The sequence below is a fragment of the Equus przewalskii genome, chromosome 8, assembly GCF_037783145.1.
Source record: "Equus przewalskii isolate Varuska chromosome 8, EquPr2, whole genome shotgun sequence".
NCBI lineage: Eukaryota > Metazoa > Chordata > Mammalia > Perissodactyla > Equidae > Equus > Equus przewalskii.
Window position 1 is genome coordinate 45356223 of NC_091838.1, and position 16293 is coordinate 45372515.

The window sequence follows — 16293 nt, forward strand, 5'->3', positions numbered from 1 at the left end:
TATACATAGTATATATATAAATATTTGAGGAAAGAATGTGTAAGGAGAAGTCTTCTTATTCCTAGAGGGTGAGTATTCTGAGTATACCAGAACATGTGGAGTTTTCCTGTTTGCTCTGTAGTACTTCCTTTGAGCAAGTCATTCTGCTGTTGAAAACATCTTTAATATATATATATAGTTATTAAGTTCAAACCTACTCTTAGTTTTTAAATTAATTAAAAGTCATCCATGATGTTCATTCGCTTTTTAAATTCTTCTTTTTATCTTTAAAGCTCAAGCTATTTAGAGGACAGTAGGGGAAAAAACTGAGTGATAAATATGAACCAAGCAATCAGAAGTTTGAAAATATCCCAGTTTGTACAAGGAGTCATGTATTAGTTTTTAATCTTTCCTTCCTTTTCTTTAAGTTTCTTCAGGATTGAATGAAAACCTCACTGTAAATGGAGGAGGCTGGAATGAAAAGCCTATAAAACTCTCCTCACAGATGAGTCCAGGTGAGGAGAAGTGGAACTCTGTTTCACCCACTTCTTCAGGCAAGAGGAAAACCGAGCCGTCTGCTTGGGGTCAAGACACTGGAGATGCTAATGCAAATGGAAAAGACTGGGGAAGAAGCTGGAGTGACCGTTCAATATTTTCTGGCATTGGTAAGAGCTGTTAGAAAATTTTAAGTTCATTAAAGTTCCTTGTCTGGTACATTTTGAATTTTCCAGGAACGAAAAACGATCCATGAGTAGAAAAATTAGTAAGGCCATACAGAAATAATAATATAGTTAACTCTCTCAGATCCTTTATAGGGAGCAGAGTGGGAACTAAATAAGTGAATAATAGCATTTATTGTTTACTCTTTACTTAGTGCTTTCACATACTTAATTGTGTATTTTTAGTGATGTAATAAGTGTAATGTGTGAGTAGACTTTTTGATTAATTTAAATAGTCTATTGAGTTTAGATAAAAAGAGTAAATGGTAGGGAGCTGGCCCAGTGGCACAGCGGTTAAATTCGCACATTCTGCTTCTCGGCGGCCCGGGGTTCGCTGGTTCGGGTCCCGGGTGGGGACATGGCACCGCTTGGCAAAAACCGTGCTGTGGTAGGCGTCCCATGTATAAAGTAGAGGAAGATGGGCATGGATGTTAGCTCAGGGCCAGTCTTCCTCAGCGAAAAGAAGAGGATTGGCAGTAGTTAGCTCAGGGCTAATCTTCCTCAAAAAAAAAAAAAATAGTAAATGGAAGTATAGCTTATTGCATCCATTTTTATACTATTTGACAGTCTACAAAATGCCTGTTTCTAGTTAACTTTTCCCCTGGATTTTGATGATAAAGACCAGTAGTTGAAAAGCTTTTTTCTGTTGAGAACCATCAAGTTAAAAGCAACTTAATTTCGAGTATGTGTGTATTATAGAAAAGAAAGACATGTTTAATGTGGAAAACTGCAAAAGGAGAAGGAAAACCTCACTGTTATCACACCAACCAGTGACAACCACTGTTTTTCGTATTTCTTTATGGTCTTTTTTTCCCATAGTCCAAATCAGACAAGCATTTTTATGTTCCCACCTCCAACTTAATGTTGTAACATAAACATTTTCTTTACTTTTTGTAGTATTTTTACTTAATGGCCCTATTATATATTATGTAAGCATACCGTAAATAACTATTCCCATATTATCAGAGAAATAATTTTTCCCTTTTTTATCTGCTGTAAATAACATTACATTAACTATATTTGGTTTTGAACATTACGTTGAATATATTTGGTTCTGGGTTATTGCTTTTAGGATAGATTCTCAGGAGTGGTATTATTGGGTTAAAGGGAATATGGATTTACAATGCTCTATGACATATTGTCAGAGTGTTTTCTAAGAGAGTTATTCTAATTTATACTGTCAGCATCAGTATGAGTGCTATTTATCATGTACTTACCAAGGCTAGATATCCTTATTTTTTAAAGTCTTTTCTAATTTAATAAGCAAAAAATACATAAGTTGTTTGGTTAACTTTTTAAAATCACTAATGAGGTTGAATATTTTTCACAACTTTCTTGATCATTTCTGTTTCTTTTATCGATTGTCTATTCATGTTCTTTGCCCATTTGTCTAATGGCCTCTTACTGTTTGGGGTTTTTTTTATTAAGTTGTAATTCTTTGTGCATTAAACATGTAATTTTTTCTATTGTACTTGTTGCAGATATCTTTTGTTTATTTTTTTTAGTTTAGAGATGCAATATGCTACAGAGTTTTTAGTATATAAGTAGGAAAAACTGTTTCTTCCTATGTCATTTGCTTTCCACATCACTTTTAAGGTTAGAAAGACTCATGTTGACTAATGTCCCCAGGAAGAAAACTCTAGATCATTCTAATATTGTTCTTAAGCTTGTTCTCCCTCCTCCCCCTGCAGTGTCCAAAAATTGTGTGGAAATGTCAAACTTTATTTGGAGGAAGGAACAACCCCTAAATTCCCAGCCTCCTTTTCAGCAGTGAAGAAAGCATAAATTTCTATGCTATAAAGCATCCTTTCACATTTAATAAAAGATTGTCAAGTTTTATTGAGTAATGTTAAGAACTATGACCTTTTGAGATATTTGGAGTTTACTTGTAAAAGCTATGTAACATTTTCATAATTAGGACATAAATTAGGTGGTACTTGCTTAATATTGCTACAGATAAAGTTAAGCAGCAGATTAGAGTTCCTGCCTACCTGGATTTGGACCTTTGTTGAGATTGAAAGGAAACTATATTAAATTAGGTTTGCAGTGAGTCACTGAGGAAAGATAGGTGTGATTGGTCTCATAGATGTATGTGTTCCTTAAAATACTCATATATAAGTAAGAAATCTCTTAAAAATGTTAAGAAGATGGCACGATGTAGTGGAATGAGCATGGATTAGTTCAGAAAGACCTATTTGGTATGAATCCCTATTCTTACACATACTAGCTTTTATGGAAAATAGGCTATTTAACCTGTATGAACCTCATATTTAAGTAGTTGTGAAGATTGGCTAAAATGAATGTCAAGTACCAAGTTCAGTGCCTGGCCCAAAGTAGTATCTTGATTAAGGTAGATAATAAGGTAGCTGCTACAGTGGGAAGAGCTTAGGCTTTGGAAAATCAGCTGAAGTCCCAGTCATGGCTCAGCTGCTTTCTAGCTGTCAGCAAGTCACTTTACTCTGAAACGTAGCCTCGTAGGGTTGCCCTAAGGATCAGAAGTGGTTGGTTGTAAAGAGCCCAGCGCATGTTAGACAGTCAATAAATAGTAGCTATTGCTGTGTTAAGTGGTTCTAATTTCTAAAATTATCTTTAAGTATTGTTATCGTAGTTTTAAATCTGTACATATCTTTCAAGTTTCATTGCAAATTGAAGGTTCCAAGTGACGTTCTTTATTTTAACAGCTGCTTGGTCTAGTGTGGATAGGGGAATGAATACCTCTGAACAGAATTCTGCTTCTTTTGCATCTCTCACACTTAACTCTGCTGTTTCTGGTATGTGAAAACAGTCTTTCATTTAGTTAAAAAAATTTGTTTAATTTTAGCACTTGCCATTTAAAAAAATAATCAGTGTCAAGTACTGCTATCAACATAAATAATAGCTATATAACATAAAGTGTCAGAGGCCTTAAAAAAGGTGGTGAAAGAAAGACCTAAATTCTTATCTGCAAGTGGCTTAGTTCCTTTCTGTAGTGGAGATAGGAAGATTCTGTGGCCTAACGTAACTGAAAGTTTGTTGGCACACAGGCAAGTGCCATTTGAAGGCCTTCCTTTCAGGGTCATGACACTCTTCCATTACTAGTGTACTCCTACCGTACTTCTACTTGCAGTTTGACATTTTCTCTCTATTTGCTCTTACTTATCATGAGTTTACAGCTAAGCCTTTCGGGTTATGTGGACCTTCGCATGTTAACTCTACTTTGAGTATCTGTTGATTTAGAAAATACATGATTGCTTTAAAAACTACTATCAATTCAGCTTCACTTAAATGGATATGCCTTTTATTAATCATATAGAAGCTATATGTGCTTAACAAATATTACATAAACGTGGGAGATGTTTAGTTTGTAATGCTTGGTTCACATGGAATTCATGGATTTAGTGTTCTGATTATGTAGTGCCACAGTGTCTGAAGTCACTAGTCTAAAACAGAGGTCAGCAGACTTTTTCTGTAAAGTGCCCAATAGTAAATATTTTAGTCTTTGTGGGCCATACTGTCTCTGTTGCAAATACTTAATTCTGCCATTGTAGCAGGAAAGCAGCCATACCTGGACAGATGAGTGTATCTGGTTCCGAAATATTATTATTCAGATTTTTTTTTTGCAACCATTTAAAAATGTAAAAACTATTCTTGGCTAATGGGCCATACAAAATAGGGGTGGCTAGATCTGGCTTATAGGTTGTAGCTTGCCAACCCCTGGTCCCATTGACTACATTTCAGTTCCAGAGGTAGAAGTTAATTGCTTCCTTCATATGGTGACTTTGTACAACACAAATGCTATCCTCTTCATACATTTGGAGAAAGCAGCGTGGGCTGCTAAAGAAATAGCAACTGTGTTACTGTACTGCTTCTAAGCAGCTAATGTGCTAATAATATATGAATTTTGTAGGGGTCACTCTGTTTGTTAAAGTTTATATAAAAACGTAACTATTTTCAGTATATATCAAGCAGTTATGTTAGTGGAACGCTAGTAAGATCATTGTAACCAAGTGAAAATTTGTAAGTTAGTAAGGACTTTGATGAGAGGAAGTGATTGTATGTAAGTCTTTTAACCATTTCTTTATATCAGTGGCTCTGAATCCAAAGTGAGTATCAGAGTTACTTAAGGACTCTGATACATATGGAAATTCTGGTTCAGAAGGTCTGGAGTATATATATATCCCTGATGAAGAACTACTGTGGTAGATTTACAGTGTAAAATTTATGGCCATAGAGCAAGGGTTTTTAACCTGGCATCCATGAACTTTATATGCCTTCAAAACTATGTACAAAATTTGTGTAAGTTCTGGCCAGTAGTCCACCACAGCTTTCATCAGATTCCTAAAGGACTGTGTGACCCCTACTCTCACCCTACCTGTTCTCCACCACCCCCCAAGAAAACAAAAACAGAAAAAACTTAGAAGATAATATTCTCTTCTCTTTAAATGTACCTGAACTTAACTTGCTCTCTTAACCACCAATACAACTCTCTTATCTCTTAGGTTTCTCTCTGCCTTACCTCTCTAGATAATCATCTGTCTATTTCTTTAACTTTTCCTTAGGCAGAAGGTTCTAGCAAACTCAGACATGTTTTTGTTCTCTCCTTCAGGGTTCTGAGGGTATAAACATACCCTGAAACATCCAAGATTTCTTCTGTGCTTTATTATTTTCCATTAAGAAGAAAAATAAAACAACTTTTTTGACTTCTTGAAATTGTTCAATAACCTGTTTGAAGTATATATTATAAAAGACAAAATCTAATGGATTGGTATAGGGAAAAAGTAGATTTCTCATCAGTGAATTAGATCAAGTGATTATCATGCTTAATCTAAAATTACCCTCAGTTCTACCTTTCCTTCATCTTAACTCTTTTTCTAATGTCTGAATTTTTCCTTTTAGGAGAAATAAAAAATAATTAAGTCTCCGTGTGCAAAATATAGAACTATTGTTATGAAACATCATTAGAAAATTCCATTTTTAATTTTATTGCATTCGTTTTCATTTAAGGGTCTACTGCTGAGCCAGTTTCTCAGTCTACCACTTCTGATTATCAGTGGGATGTTAGCCGTAATCAACCCTATATCGATGATGAATGGTCTGGGTTAAGTATGTCCTTTTAAAAATTATGGTTTTTTTGTTGTTTTTTGATTTTATTTTTCTTCAGAGTTTTCTTTCTAGCACCCTGAATTCATGCTTTATGTTTAATTCTAATTCTAATTTCTCACCTTTTAGGTCATAGTAATATAATTTAATACCAAATGTACTACTTGAAAATTGATTGTTGAATACCTGTAGAATTAAAACTAAATTCACTTTTCATGTTGAGGCAATATTTAAATATGAAGTTTTCTTATAATTGCTCCATAGTTTTTCTAGTTTATAAAATTTTTGTTTTAAGTGAATGTTCTGTTTCTCTTCCTAGTTTAGTGTAATAGAGCAAATAGAATATATAGGAATGACTTTGAATGTGTGAGGTGTGCAAGTTTTGGTATTGGTAGAAAACCATTTTCTTAGCCTAATTTCCAGTAGAACCATAGGAAGATTAAAGGCAGGAGTCAGAAAAAGAGGAAGGGAAAAAGAATATAGTTTTTATGTTCAGAAAGCTCATACCATCTTCATTTAAAAAAAAAATCCGAGATTTTTTTTCCCCCACAACCTCAAACCTTAGAATTTACTCCTTTCTCAGAATTTTCACAGCACATCCTTTCTACTATTTATTTAGCACTTATATGTTACCTTGTACAAAAATGTTACCTTGTGCAATGTTCCACCATTTTGGTCTTTGTAAAAAAAAAAAATATTTTCAAGAATTTACTTTGTTTCTTCAAGTAGAGTTGAAAACCTCTGAAGATAGGAACTCTCGCTTACTCTTTTATATCCTCAGTATCTAATGCAGTACTTTACACACAGGCATTCAGAAGTAATAGTGATAAAAGCAAACAACTGACTATGTGCCAGGCACTGGTCTAAGTCTTATGCATAATTATTAAGTTAGTTAATGCTTTTGACAATTCTGCAAGATAGGTATTATTTTTTTCCACACTTTCCAGATGAAGAAACTGAGGCAAAGAAAAGCTATCTAACTTTCCCCAAGCCACACAGCTAGTTAAGTGGAAAGAGATGGTATCAAACTTTGCTAGTCTGGCTCCAGAGTTCATGCTTTTAACTGCCACATGATACAGCCTTGGTGATGATTGTAATCACAAAGGTAAGCTTGCAACACAATATAAAGATTAGTCTATAGACTAATTAGTCTCTATATAGATTATTTAAAGCACAATTCTTACAGATTAAGGGAGATGAGATTAGAACAGTAGACGAGGAAGTGCCCTGTTGTGAAAAGCCTTGACTTGCTGGCTAAAGATTAGGGAGGTGAGGGTTGGAGTGCTAGTTTAGAAGGTAGATCCTAGTTCTAGTCTTGACTTTAAAACGTAGTACATCGTATGGCTTGGACATTGTCACTTATCTTAGAATCTAGGTTAATTGAGCTGTGAAATGGAACAAATAATCTGCCGTATCTACTTCCATAGATTATTGTGAGGTTTTAATGAGGCAATGACTGATCATGAAAGCTCCTTGTAAATTATAAAGTATCTTGTAAATCCAAGATATTACAAGGGTGTGAAAGCACTGTTCTTGGAAAGAAATAGTCTATCTGTACTTTGGGAAGAATGATCAGCTACGTGCAGAATAGAATTGAGGATTACAGGAATAGTAGGAGTGATTGTAAGAAAATAGCAGTAAGGTGTCTTGGGCAGCTGTGGGTTGAGGGCTGAGGAAAACTGAGCAAACAGGGCGCTAGGCTTCCCTGCTTGGGTAGAATAGCTCCACTTTTATCTATCTTAGAATTCTTGTAATGTGAAAAACATGACTGGCTGCTAAAATAAAAGACTGAAAAAACATGTATCCGCAAGACTCTGTACTTAAAGTAATAAGTATCAGGAACACCATCTTTCTCAAGTTTGTTTGCTCTATTGGCAGTCTTTTAAGTCCAAAGTTTCTCTTTAACTTCATTTTCTCTATGAATTTCATTTTTTGTGTTATCTTTAATGTGGCTAATTTTGGTACTGAGTGAATTTAATTATTCCTTCTAAATTTATAGACTGCATGATTTAGTATTTGAGATTACTAATCCACATACACACACACACACACACACACACACACACACTAGCCTTACAGTTTTAAACAGTGTGATATGATTAATATATTGACCCTCTGGTTTGAGGCCTAGACATCATTATCTGACAAAGAGGCATTGAATCTACCCAAGCACTTGTATATAAGGTTAAGATGCCAAAGTACAGAAGATAACATTTTTAAAGGCAGATGTTAAATCTATCGATTATTTTGACCATAAAGGAACATCATCATCATCTTAACCCCTGTGAAAATTCAGATTTGGAACATAACTTTGTTTTTGTTGGCACACCAGAGTGAATGAATTGGCTGCAGCATAAGTGAAGGGGTTAAGAGCATGAGCTTTGAGGATGGACTACCTGGGTTTGAATCTTAGCTTCCTTGCCTTTGCCCTTAGGCAGGTACGTGATCATCCTATGCCTCAGTTTCATCGTCTGCAAAAATAATAGTTCTTCCCCTACAGAGTTGTTGAGAGAATTAGATGATATTATACATGTTGAGCACTTAGAACACTGCCTGATACATAGTAACTATTCAGTAAGTGCTGCAGTGCTGTTGTTGATATTCTCCCAAGGGCAAAATTAGCCTACTCAGTGGGATTAATTAGTATTGTCTGTTTAAACCCTGGAGAATGTCTTTCTAACATAATTGTTTTGTTTTATTAAAGTTAATGCTGAAGTAAGTTCTGACAAGAAACGCCAACAGCTATTTTCTTACTGAGATAAAATAGAGACTGGCTATGAGATGCTCAAACCTAAAACATTATTCCACAATCAAATTGAATGGAGAGACCAATTCCTTATCATTCTGAGAAGATAGCTAATATGACTCTTTGAAAAGACACTGGCAAACTAATGGAAGAATTTTGAGAAATGAGAAATTACTCTACTTAAAAATAGAACTATACTATGAGTGAAACTATACTACATGATTTCTGTAAGAAGTTTTTTAACATATTAGCCCCATGAATCTTAAGAATTATGCATTGAGAAATCTCCTGATGACAGTTTTTAGGTTTAGGAGATTGAACCGTTGTTTTAAAGCAGTTTTATTTGATCCCAGTTAATTAAAAACAAGCAAACAAAAAACCAGTCTGAAATCAATAAAGATGGAAAAATCACCGTAAAGCTTTATAAATCCAACAGAGATTTACGCTTCTGTTAATGTTCTTATAGAAGTTAAACCATAAGCTACAGTTATTGCCCAAACTCTGTGGCCATTTAAGCCTTTTAAAAAATAATTTTACTAAGTGCTTTACCAGATTTTTATCTCTTACACCCCTTCCCACCATATTTACTAAGAAAATAGTTTATATATTAGTATATATTGCCCATTCACTTGCCTAAACTTTTTTTCTTAATAAAAGAAAATAAAGTTTCTTTTCTGGCAAGAGGCTTTAGAGACCTGGCTTATGGACACAGTTTTCCAAATCTGAGTTTCTTAGATTTGTGAGGTTTAAGCAAAATCAATGACAGCTTTGGCATTCTAATCTCCTAACACTATGGTTGATGTGAATGCTTGGTGTAAGATTGGTTCCAGACATCTACTAGATCCCTTTATACTTGTAAAAATGATTTCTGCATTAAGACATACCAAGTATATCTTATTGAGAGATTTATCAAGATTATGAGAAATAAATTCTTATTGCCTGATAGCTTAGAAACTGGCTTTCTGTTGTTGATGTCATCAGTGGTACATGAAAACAATAGCGACCATTTATTGAGCACTTACTGCATTGCTATGAACTGTTTTACATGTATCTCACATAATCCTCCCAGAAACCCTATGAAGTTGGTATATAGCCTATTGAGATTAAGAAATTTGACCAAAATCACATAGTTATTAAGTGGCAGAGCAGTATTCAGATGTAGATCTGTTTGACTCTGAAGACCATGCTCGTAACCTCTTTGTTAATACTCTGTAATACTGGCTCGTGTAATACCTGCTCATGGTAGTAAATTTAAAAATATAGGACGAGGCTTCCTTTTGTGTAACACATTTCACACTTGTAATCACTTGTTCTGTGTTTTATAAATTCTTGCATATGTTTTCAGTCTCTCCCCATCTACTGGTTTAGCCCCTCTTCTCCCTTTCTCCACCCCCAGTGACTGTAGCTATCACTGTACTTAATTGTCTGTTGTGCTTACCTGTCTCCATCCCTGAATTGACAGACTGTGAGCTCCACATGGGGAGAGATTATATCATCCTCATTTTTTTATCTCTCGTACCTGCCTAGCTCAAGTTCTAGTACATCGTAAGTGCTTAATAAGATGAAATTCCTATAATTCCACTGTTAAGATATATCTATTAATGTATTATTTTCTTGTATCTCTTCCTCATATAAATTTGGGATCATACTCTATAGCCAGTTTTATCTATGATTTTTTTAACCATTTTCCTGGATCATTATATATTCTTCTAAAACATACATTTCAAAGCCTTCATAAGGATGTATCATAATAGCTCCCCTTTAAACAAAAGTAAAAGAGTTTGCATGGAAAAAGAAGAATAGCAAAGCAAATAAGAGTAATGCAGGGAGATTTGTCATTCTAGGTACTAAAACGTATTAGTTACATTATGTATAGCACTATCTCAGGAATAGATCAGTGTAATAGAATAGAAATTCCACAAACAGACTGAAATGTATATGAAAGAATTTAGTATTTGGTAAAAGTAGTATTTGGCATTAGTGGGAAAGGTAGGATTTTTTGATAAAGCAGTGTTAGAATGACTTGTTAACCTTTTGGAAATAAAGCCTAACCTCTGCCGTCTTAAATCAGTGTGAATGAAACCTGGCTGTGAGTGTAGTCATGCACTGCATAATGACATTTCCATCAGTAACGGACTGCTTATACAGTGGTGGTCCTCTAAGATTAGTACCATATAGCCTAGGTGTGTAGTAGGTTGTACCATCTAGGTTTGTTTTTGTAAGTACACTCTATGATGTTTGCACAATGATGAAATTACCTAATGACACATTTTTCAGAAGGTATGCCCGTCGTTAAGCAAAGCGTGACAGTAGTCATTACAGGAGTATATATGGAAGAGTGTATGATGTCCAGGGAGACGAAGGAAGGGTTAACTTAGGGCTACTTATTTAACTAGGGTAAAGCCAAAGAATATTTTTCCCTTTTAGAATAAGCCAGTGATAGCTTCCCAAGGGAGGTAAAATTCACTTCCTCCTAGAGTGAAAGAAAGGAATTTGGAAGTCTAGAATAAAAATTTATTCTTGGGGCTGGCGTAGTGGTTGTGTTTGCCCACTCCACTTCAGCAGCCCGGGATTTGCAGGTTCGGATCCCGGGCATGGACCTGCGCACCTCTCATCAGGCCATGCTGTGGCAGCATCCCACATACAGAATGGAGGAAGATTGGCACAGATGTTAACTCAGGGCCAATCTTCCTCACCAAAAAAAAAAATATATATATATATATATATATGTTCTTGAAAATAGGACGGTAGAAGCCCTAAAAGTGACTCATATATTTTGGCCTGATGAAAGTAGCATTGTTGGGGCCAGCCCTGTGGCCTAGTGGTTAAGTTCATTTGGCGTGCTCTGCTTCAGTGGCCCAGGTTCAGTTCCTGTCACAGACCTACACCATTCGTCGGTGGCCATGTTTTGGTAGTGACCCACATACAAAATAGAGGAAGATTGGCAAAGATGTTAGCTCCAGGTGAATCTTCCTCAGCAAAAATGTAGCATTGAATAATCTGAAAAATGTAAGAATGTACAGGTTAAGTATTGAAAGAGCAAGAGAAAAAGAAAAGATTAAATATTCTGTCATGACTTGGTGAATTTGAAGAAGAACCTGATCTTGAAAAGCTTATAAGAAGAGGAGGAGGTATAGATAAAATGACAGGTGGGAAGCATAATTTTGGCACTACTGTTACAAGATGGACTAATGTGTACCCTAGGAAATAAATCAATTACAAAAATGTTGTAATAATCGGGGCAAAAAAATGACCATATCCTAGACCAAGTTAGACATAAACAGGGAAAAGAGCAAATTCAGGAGACTGCTGATAAAGTAAGTAGGGAGAGTGGATTATATGGTTAATTCATATGTTTTCTGGAGTTTTTTAGAAATTCCACTTAATTAGCGATATGATGTGCCCTGCAGAAGTTGGGTAAAGGTTTTTACCATCATGTTATGGGGTTTTTTTCCAGTTTAAAATGTGCTTGGGAGAAAGAAGAACAATAGTTAAAAATTACAGCTTAGTTCAAGATAAGGAATTGTAGTTTTTGCATTTTAGTTTTTTGGCAGAAATGGATACCTAATTCACACTGTTAAATTTTAGATGGTCTGTCTTCTGCTGATCCCAGCTCTGATTGGAACGCGCCAGCAGAAGAGTGGGGGAATTGGGTAGATGAAGAAAGAGCTTCACTTCTGAAGTCCCAGGAACCAATTCCTGATGATCAAAAAGTGAGTCAAGGGATTGGCGGGGATGTTTATGTTTCTGTGCACTGAACTATGTTAGAATTATTAAGGGTTACATTCTGTGTTACAAATTTTTCCAATGGTGGAATTGCTTCAGAGAGGCATTCTGATCATATTCCCTTCAATCATCGTATACCTTCTCTATATCTCTGTTTATTCTTTTCACAAATTATTGAGGATTCTGCTATGTAGAAAGCACTGTTTATACACTGACAAGAAAACAACACAGTTTCTGTCCTCTTATCAGAATTATTACAATAGCCTACTAGCTCTTAGTGTGTTTAGAGAAGAGTAGATTAATTCCCAAAGAAAGCTTAAGGAAGGGTTCAGAGCAACAGAAAGGGCACCAAGGCAGAAAATAGGTAACACTTTTGGTGGAGAGCTAAATACTACACATGTGTGGAATCAGTTGGTGATAGGATCAATTGTTTAAATATCTGTCTTCCCCATCTAGGCTGTATTCCTTAAAGAAAGGGGCCACGAAGTTTTTATCTTTACAGCTCTAGCAACATGCTTGGCATTTAGTAAATGAAAGAAATAATATATACTTTGCTACATTTTTATGGATTTCTATAAGTAATGAGAACTGGTTGACAGCTTTTAAACTAGGAATAACTTAATCATCAATAGGATTAGGCTGGATTATAGCAGAAAGACAAGAAAACCAGTTTGGGAGGCTGTTTTACTGTTTGGAGTAAACATTGAAGAGGCCAGTACATGAACAGAGTAGAAGGTAATGAACTAAGTTGATAGCTTTGAAAAAGAAATGGAAGTGGTATTTATAAGAGACATAAAGCTACTGATCAAACTTTGCTACCAGTTGCTTATAGGAATAAGGGTGAAAAGTCCAAGAGGCTCTGAAAATAATAGGACCATCAATATTCAATAACCATTAATTGAGCATCTACCATGGGTCAGGTATTGTGCTAGTGGAGAAACAAAGGTAAATAAGATACAGTTATTGCCTTCAAGGAGCTTGCAGTCTAGTTAAGGAGGAGAGGAAGGAGACAGGCATATCAACAAGTAAGAGTAATGTTGCAGTATGTGTTGGGTATTGTGGAAGCACTTGGGAGTTTTAGCAAAGGCATCCTGGAAGTAAAAGCAGAGTGAATCAGAGTGGTCAGAAATGAGACTGGAGTGGGAGGCAGGGACCAGATTCTAGAAGTCCTTGAATGTCATGCTTAAAACCTTGGATTTTATCCTATAAATAAGGGAAGAATTTTAAGTTAAAGTGGTTTTTCGGCTACTGTGGCAGCCCATATAGAAAAAGGAGTGGAGGCCTATGTGAATGAAGGCAGGAAGACCAACTTAATGGTGGTTTAGTAGTCCATGACGTTAGTGGTAAGGATAGTTAATGCGGAGTAGGGGACAGAGTTGAAAAATTAATTGAAGTAAAATCAACAGAACATGTGATTAGAATTAAATGGAGAGTTATCAAAATGACTTCCAGGATTGTAGCTTGGATAACTGGGAGAGTGGAAGTGGTGCTCCCAACTGGAGAATATAGTAGCAAAAACTAGTTAGTTGGGTGAAAGATGTTTGGTTCAGTTTGGGATGTGTTAAATGTGGGGTGTTTTGTAGATATACCTAAGAGAAGTTGGTTGTAACAGGTTTAAGCTTAAGGAAAAGATTTGTGTTTGGAGGTTATTAGTATATGCTTGTTAAAGCTTTGAGGGTGGGTGAAATACCTAGGAAAAATTTAAAGTTGAAAAGATCAGTGGAGCAAACATAGAAGTCTGGGGAACTCTCAACTTTTAAGGAGAATCAGAAGCCCATGAAAGAGACTACAGGAGGAGAGTTCTGGGTCACAGAGGCGAGATGTTTGCTCTCTGGTAATTGAGAGCAGTTTCATTAGAAATCTTGGAATAGTAGCCATACTGCAATAAGTGGAGTAAACGAAGGCTAAAAACTAGTAATAACAAGTATAAGATTTTAAAAAAAAATAACTTTGGATAGGAATGGAGGAGAGGTAGCGTGATAACAGCGAAGTTGTGATATCAGGAAGGGTTTTGTTGGAGGTTGTTTGTATTTTAATGATAGGAGAGATTTTAGTGTGTGGGTTGGTGGGCTTTCTACTAAAGGGCCGTACAGAGGTGCAAAAGTGGCCATAGCCAAGGTGGAAATGAACTTTATTTACAAAAACTGTCATTTGACCAGATTTGTAGTTTGCCAACCCCTGCTTTAAAGTATCTGTAGACAAAAAGGAAAAGCATCTAGAATAAAGTAAAAGTTATACATAAATGGAAGAGATGTGCCTAATAGAGTATGATCTTGGGAGTTGGGATAGGGGAACTTTAGGCACAAGTGGACCGTGTGTTGGCCTTTAATAGCATGTAGTGCCTCTCATCTTTAGAGACCAGAGAAAAGGAGGGGTACTAATGGGATTCATTACTAAGGGTGTAAATAAATGTAGAGAGGGACAATTAACAGGTAATAAGAAAGCTGAGGGGGAAAAGTGGGTTTTAGATTGGACCTACAAAAGCTTCCTAGAGTTTCCAGGATTTGTGGGGAGAGAGGGATGATTGGGCAGAGCATGGAGGGTGTTTAGAACAGTGAAAGTACTCTGTATGATGCTGTAAGGGTGGATACATATCATTATATGTTTGTTCAAACCCACAAAATATACAACACCAAGAGTGAACCCTAAGGTAAACTATGGACTTTGACTGACAGTGACGTGTCATCACTTGTAACAAATGCACACTCTGGTGGTAATGTTGATAATGGCGGAGGCTGTGCATGTGTGGGGGCAAGCAGGATATGGAGATCTCTATACCTTCTGCTCAATTTTGCTATGAACCTAAATCTGCTGAACCTAAAATATAAAGTCTACTTAAAAAAAAAAAGCTTCCTGGTATAATACCTTAACAAGTAATCATTCTGATATTTGTTGAATGTTTAGTGAATCTACAACCAAAGTCTATTTCTTCACCTAGAACTTCCCTGTGCCTGATCATCAGAATTAAACAGTAAAACCACTGAATGGAGTAAAGACTATTACATATCATAGCAGTTCTTTTTCTGAGTATATTCAGAGATCATCTTTTACATTTCTAAGCAAAAATGAGATGCTATCTAAATGCCCATCAGTTGGGAAATGGAGAAATAAAATGTGATGTGTTTGTACAGTGGCATATTAGGAAGATGTTAAAAATCAATGAAATAAAGCTACATTAATATCAATATGATTAGAATCTAAAAATATACTGAATGATGAAGAGCAAGTTACAGAAAGATACACTGTGATACCATTTATGTAAATTTTGTATGTGTAGATACTCATAAATTTATAGAAAACTTGATTAGATGGACACAAAAGAAGTTCATGATAACGGTTACCCCTAGGGAGGTAGTGTGGGAATGAGATTGGGAAGGAATATAAAGGAATTTTAAATTTTTAGTAATATCTTACTTTAAAAAATCTAAAATAAATTTGTCAAAATGTCAGTTCTTTTATGTGAGTTAAAAGATGGTATGGAGCTGATTACAGTCTTTTCCCTATGAACAAAAACAGTATTTTGCCACAAGGAACTACATTTATCTTATGGTTGGATTATAATTGGCTGAGAAGCAGACCAAAGTCCTTGTGACCTGAATATCCTTCGTAGGATACATCTTTTCACGTGGTACTTTAATCATTATGAGCTTATGGTGAAAACTTCTACGGAAGTTTCTTCACAACTGGGAGCCAACTTGGACTGAAAATCTCTTAGCTAAGTTTGTGCAAGATTTTTTTTTATTTTGTTTTTCTCTCTGCTAGTAATTTCTGTAAACTGTTTGGTGGTTCATGAAACTTCCAAAATCATCCTAATGACTATGGTGCTGAGCAGAGAAAGAGCAGTTCTCCAAAATCAGCTCTTCCTATAAGGATAGCCTAGGATTCTCGGCTGTCACCTGTGCAGAATGAACAAAAAGCACTTTTCCATAGAAAATTCAACCATATGGTATATGTGATAAGATAGCATCGTGTATACTAATTTAACAGTGTTAGTTTGCTATTTTTGTCATACGGAATGTTACTTTCAGTGACATTCCTGCTGAA

At 35.6% G+C, this 16293-nt stretch overlaps 1 protein-coding gene across 6 annotated transcripts in view; it reads left to right on the forward strand.

The window, feature by feature from the left end:
- The window catches only part of MTDH (metadherin), a 56219-nt gene that overhangs the window by 30519 nt on the left and 9407 nt on the right, over window positions 1-16293 (forward strand). For 2 of the 6 annotated variants that reach the window (XM_008535623.2, XM_008535624.2), the window contains 4 exons: window positions 408-644; window positions 3380-3469; window positions 5682-5780; window positions 12112-12236. In XM_008535623.2, the coding sequence (XP_008533845.2) occupies window positions 408-644; window positions 3380-3469; window positions 5682-5780; window positions 12112-12236 (551 nt within the window). The remainder of the gene's footprint in view (window positions 1-407; window positions 645-3379; window positions 3470-5681; window positions 5781-12111; window positions 12237-16293) is intronic. The other 4 variants (XM_008535625.2, XM_070631806.1, XM_008535626.2 and 1 more) reach the window with 2 other exon arrangements.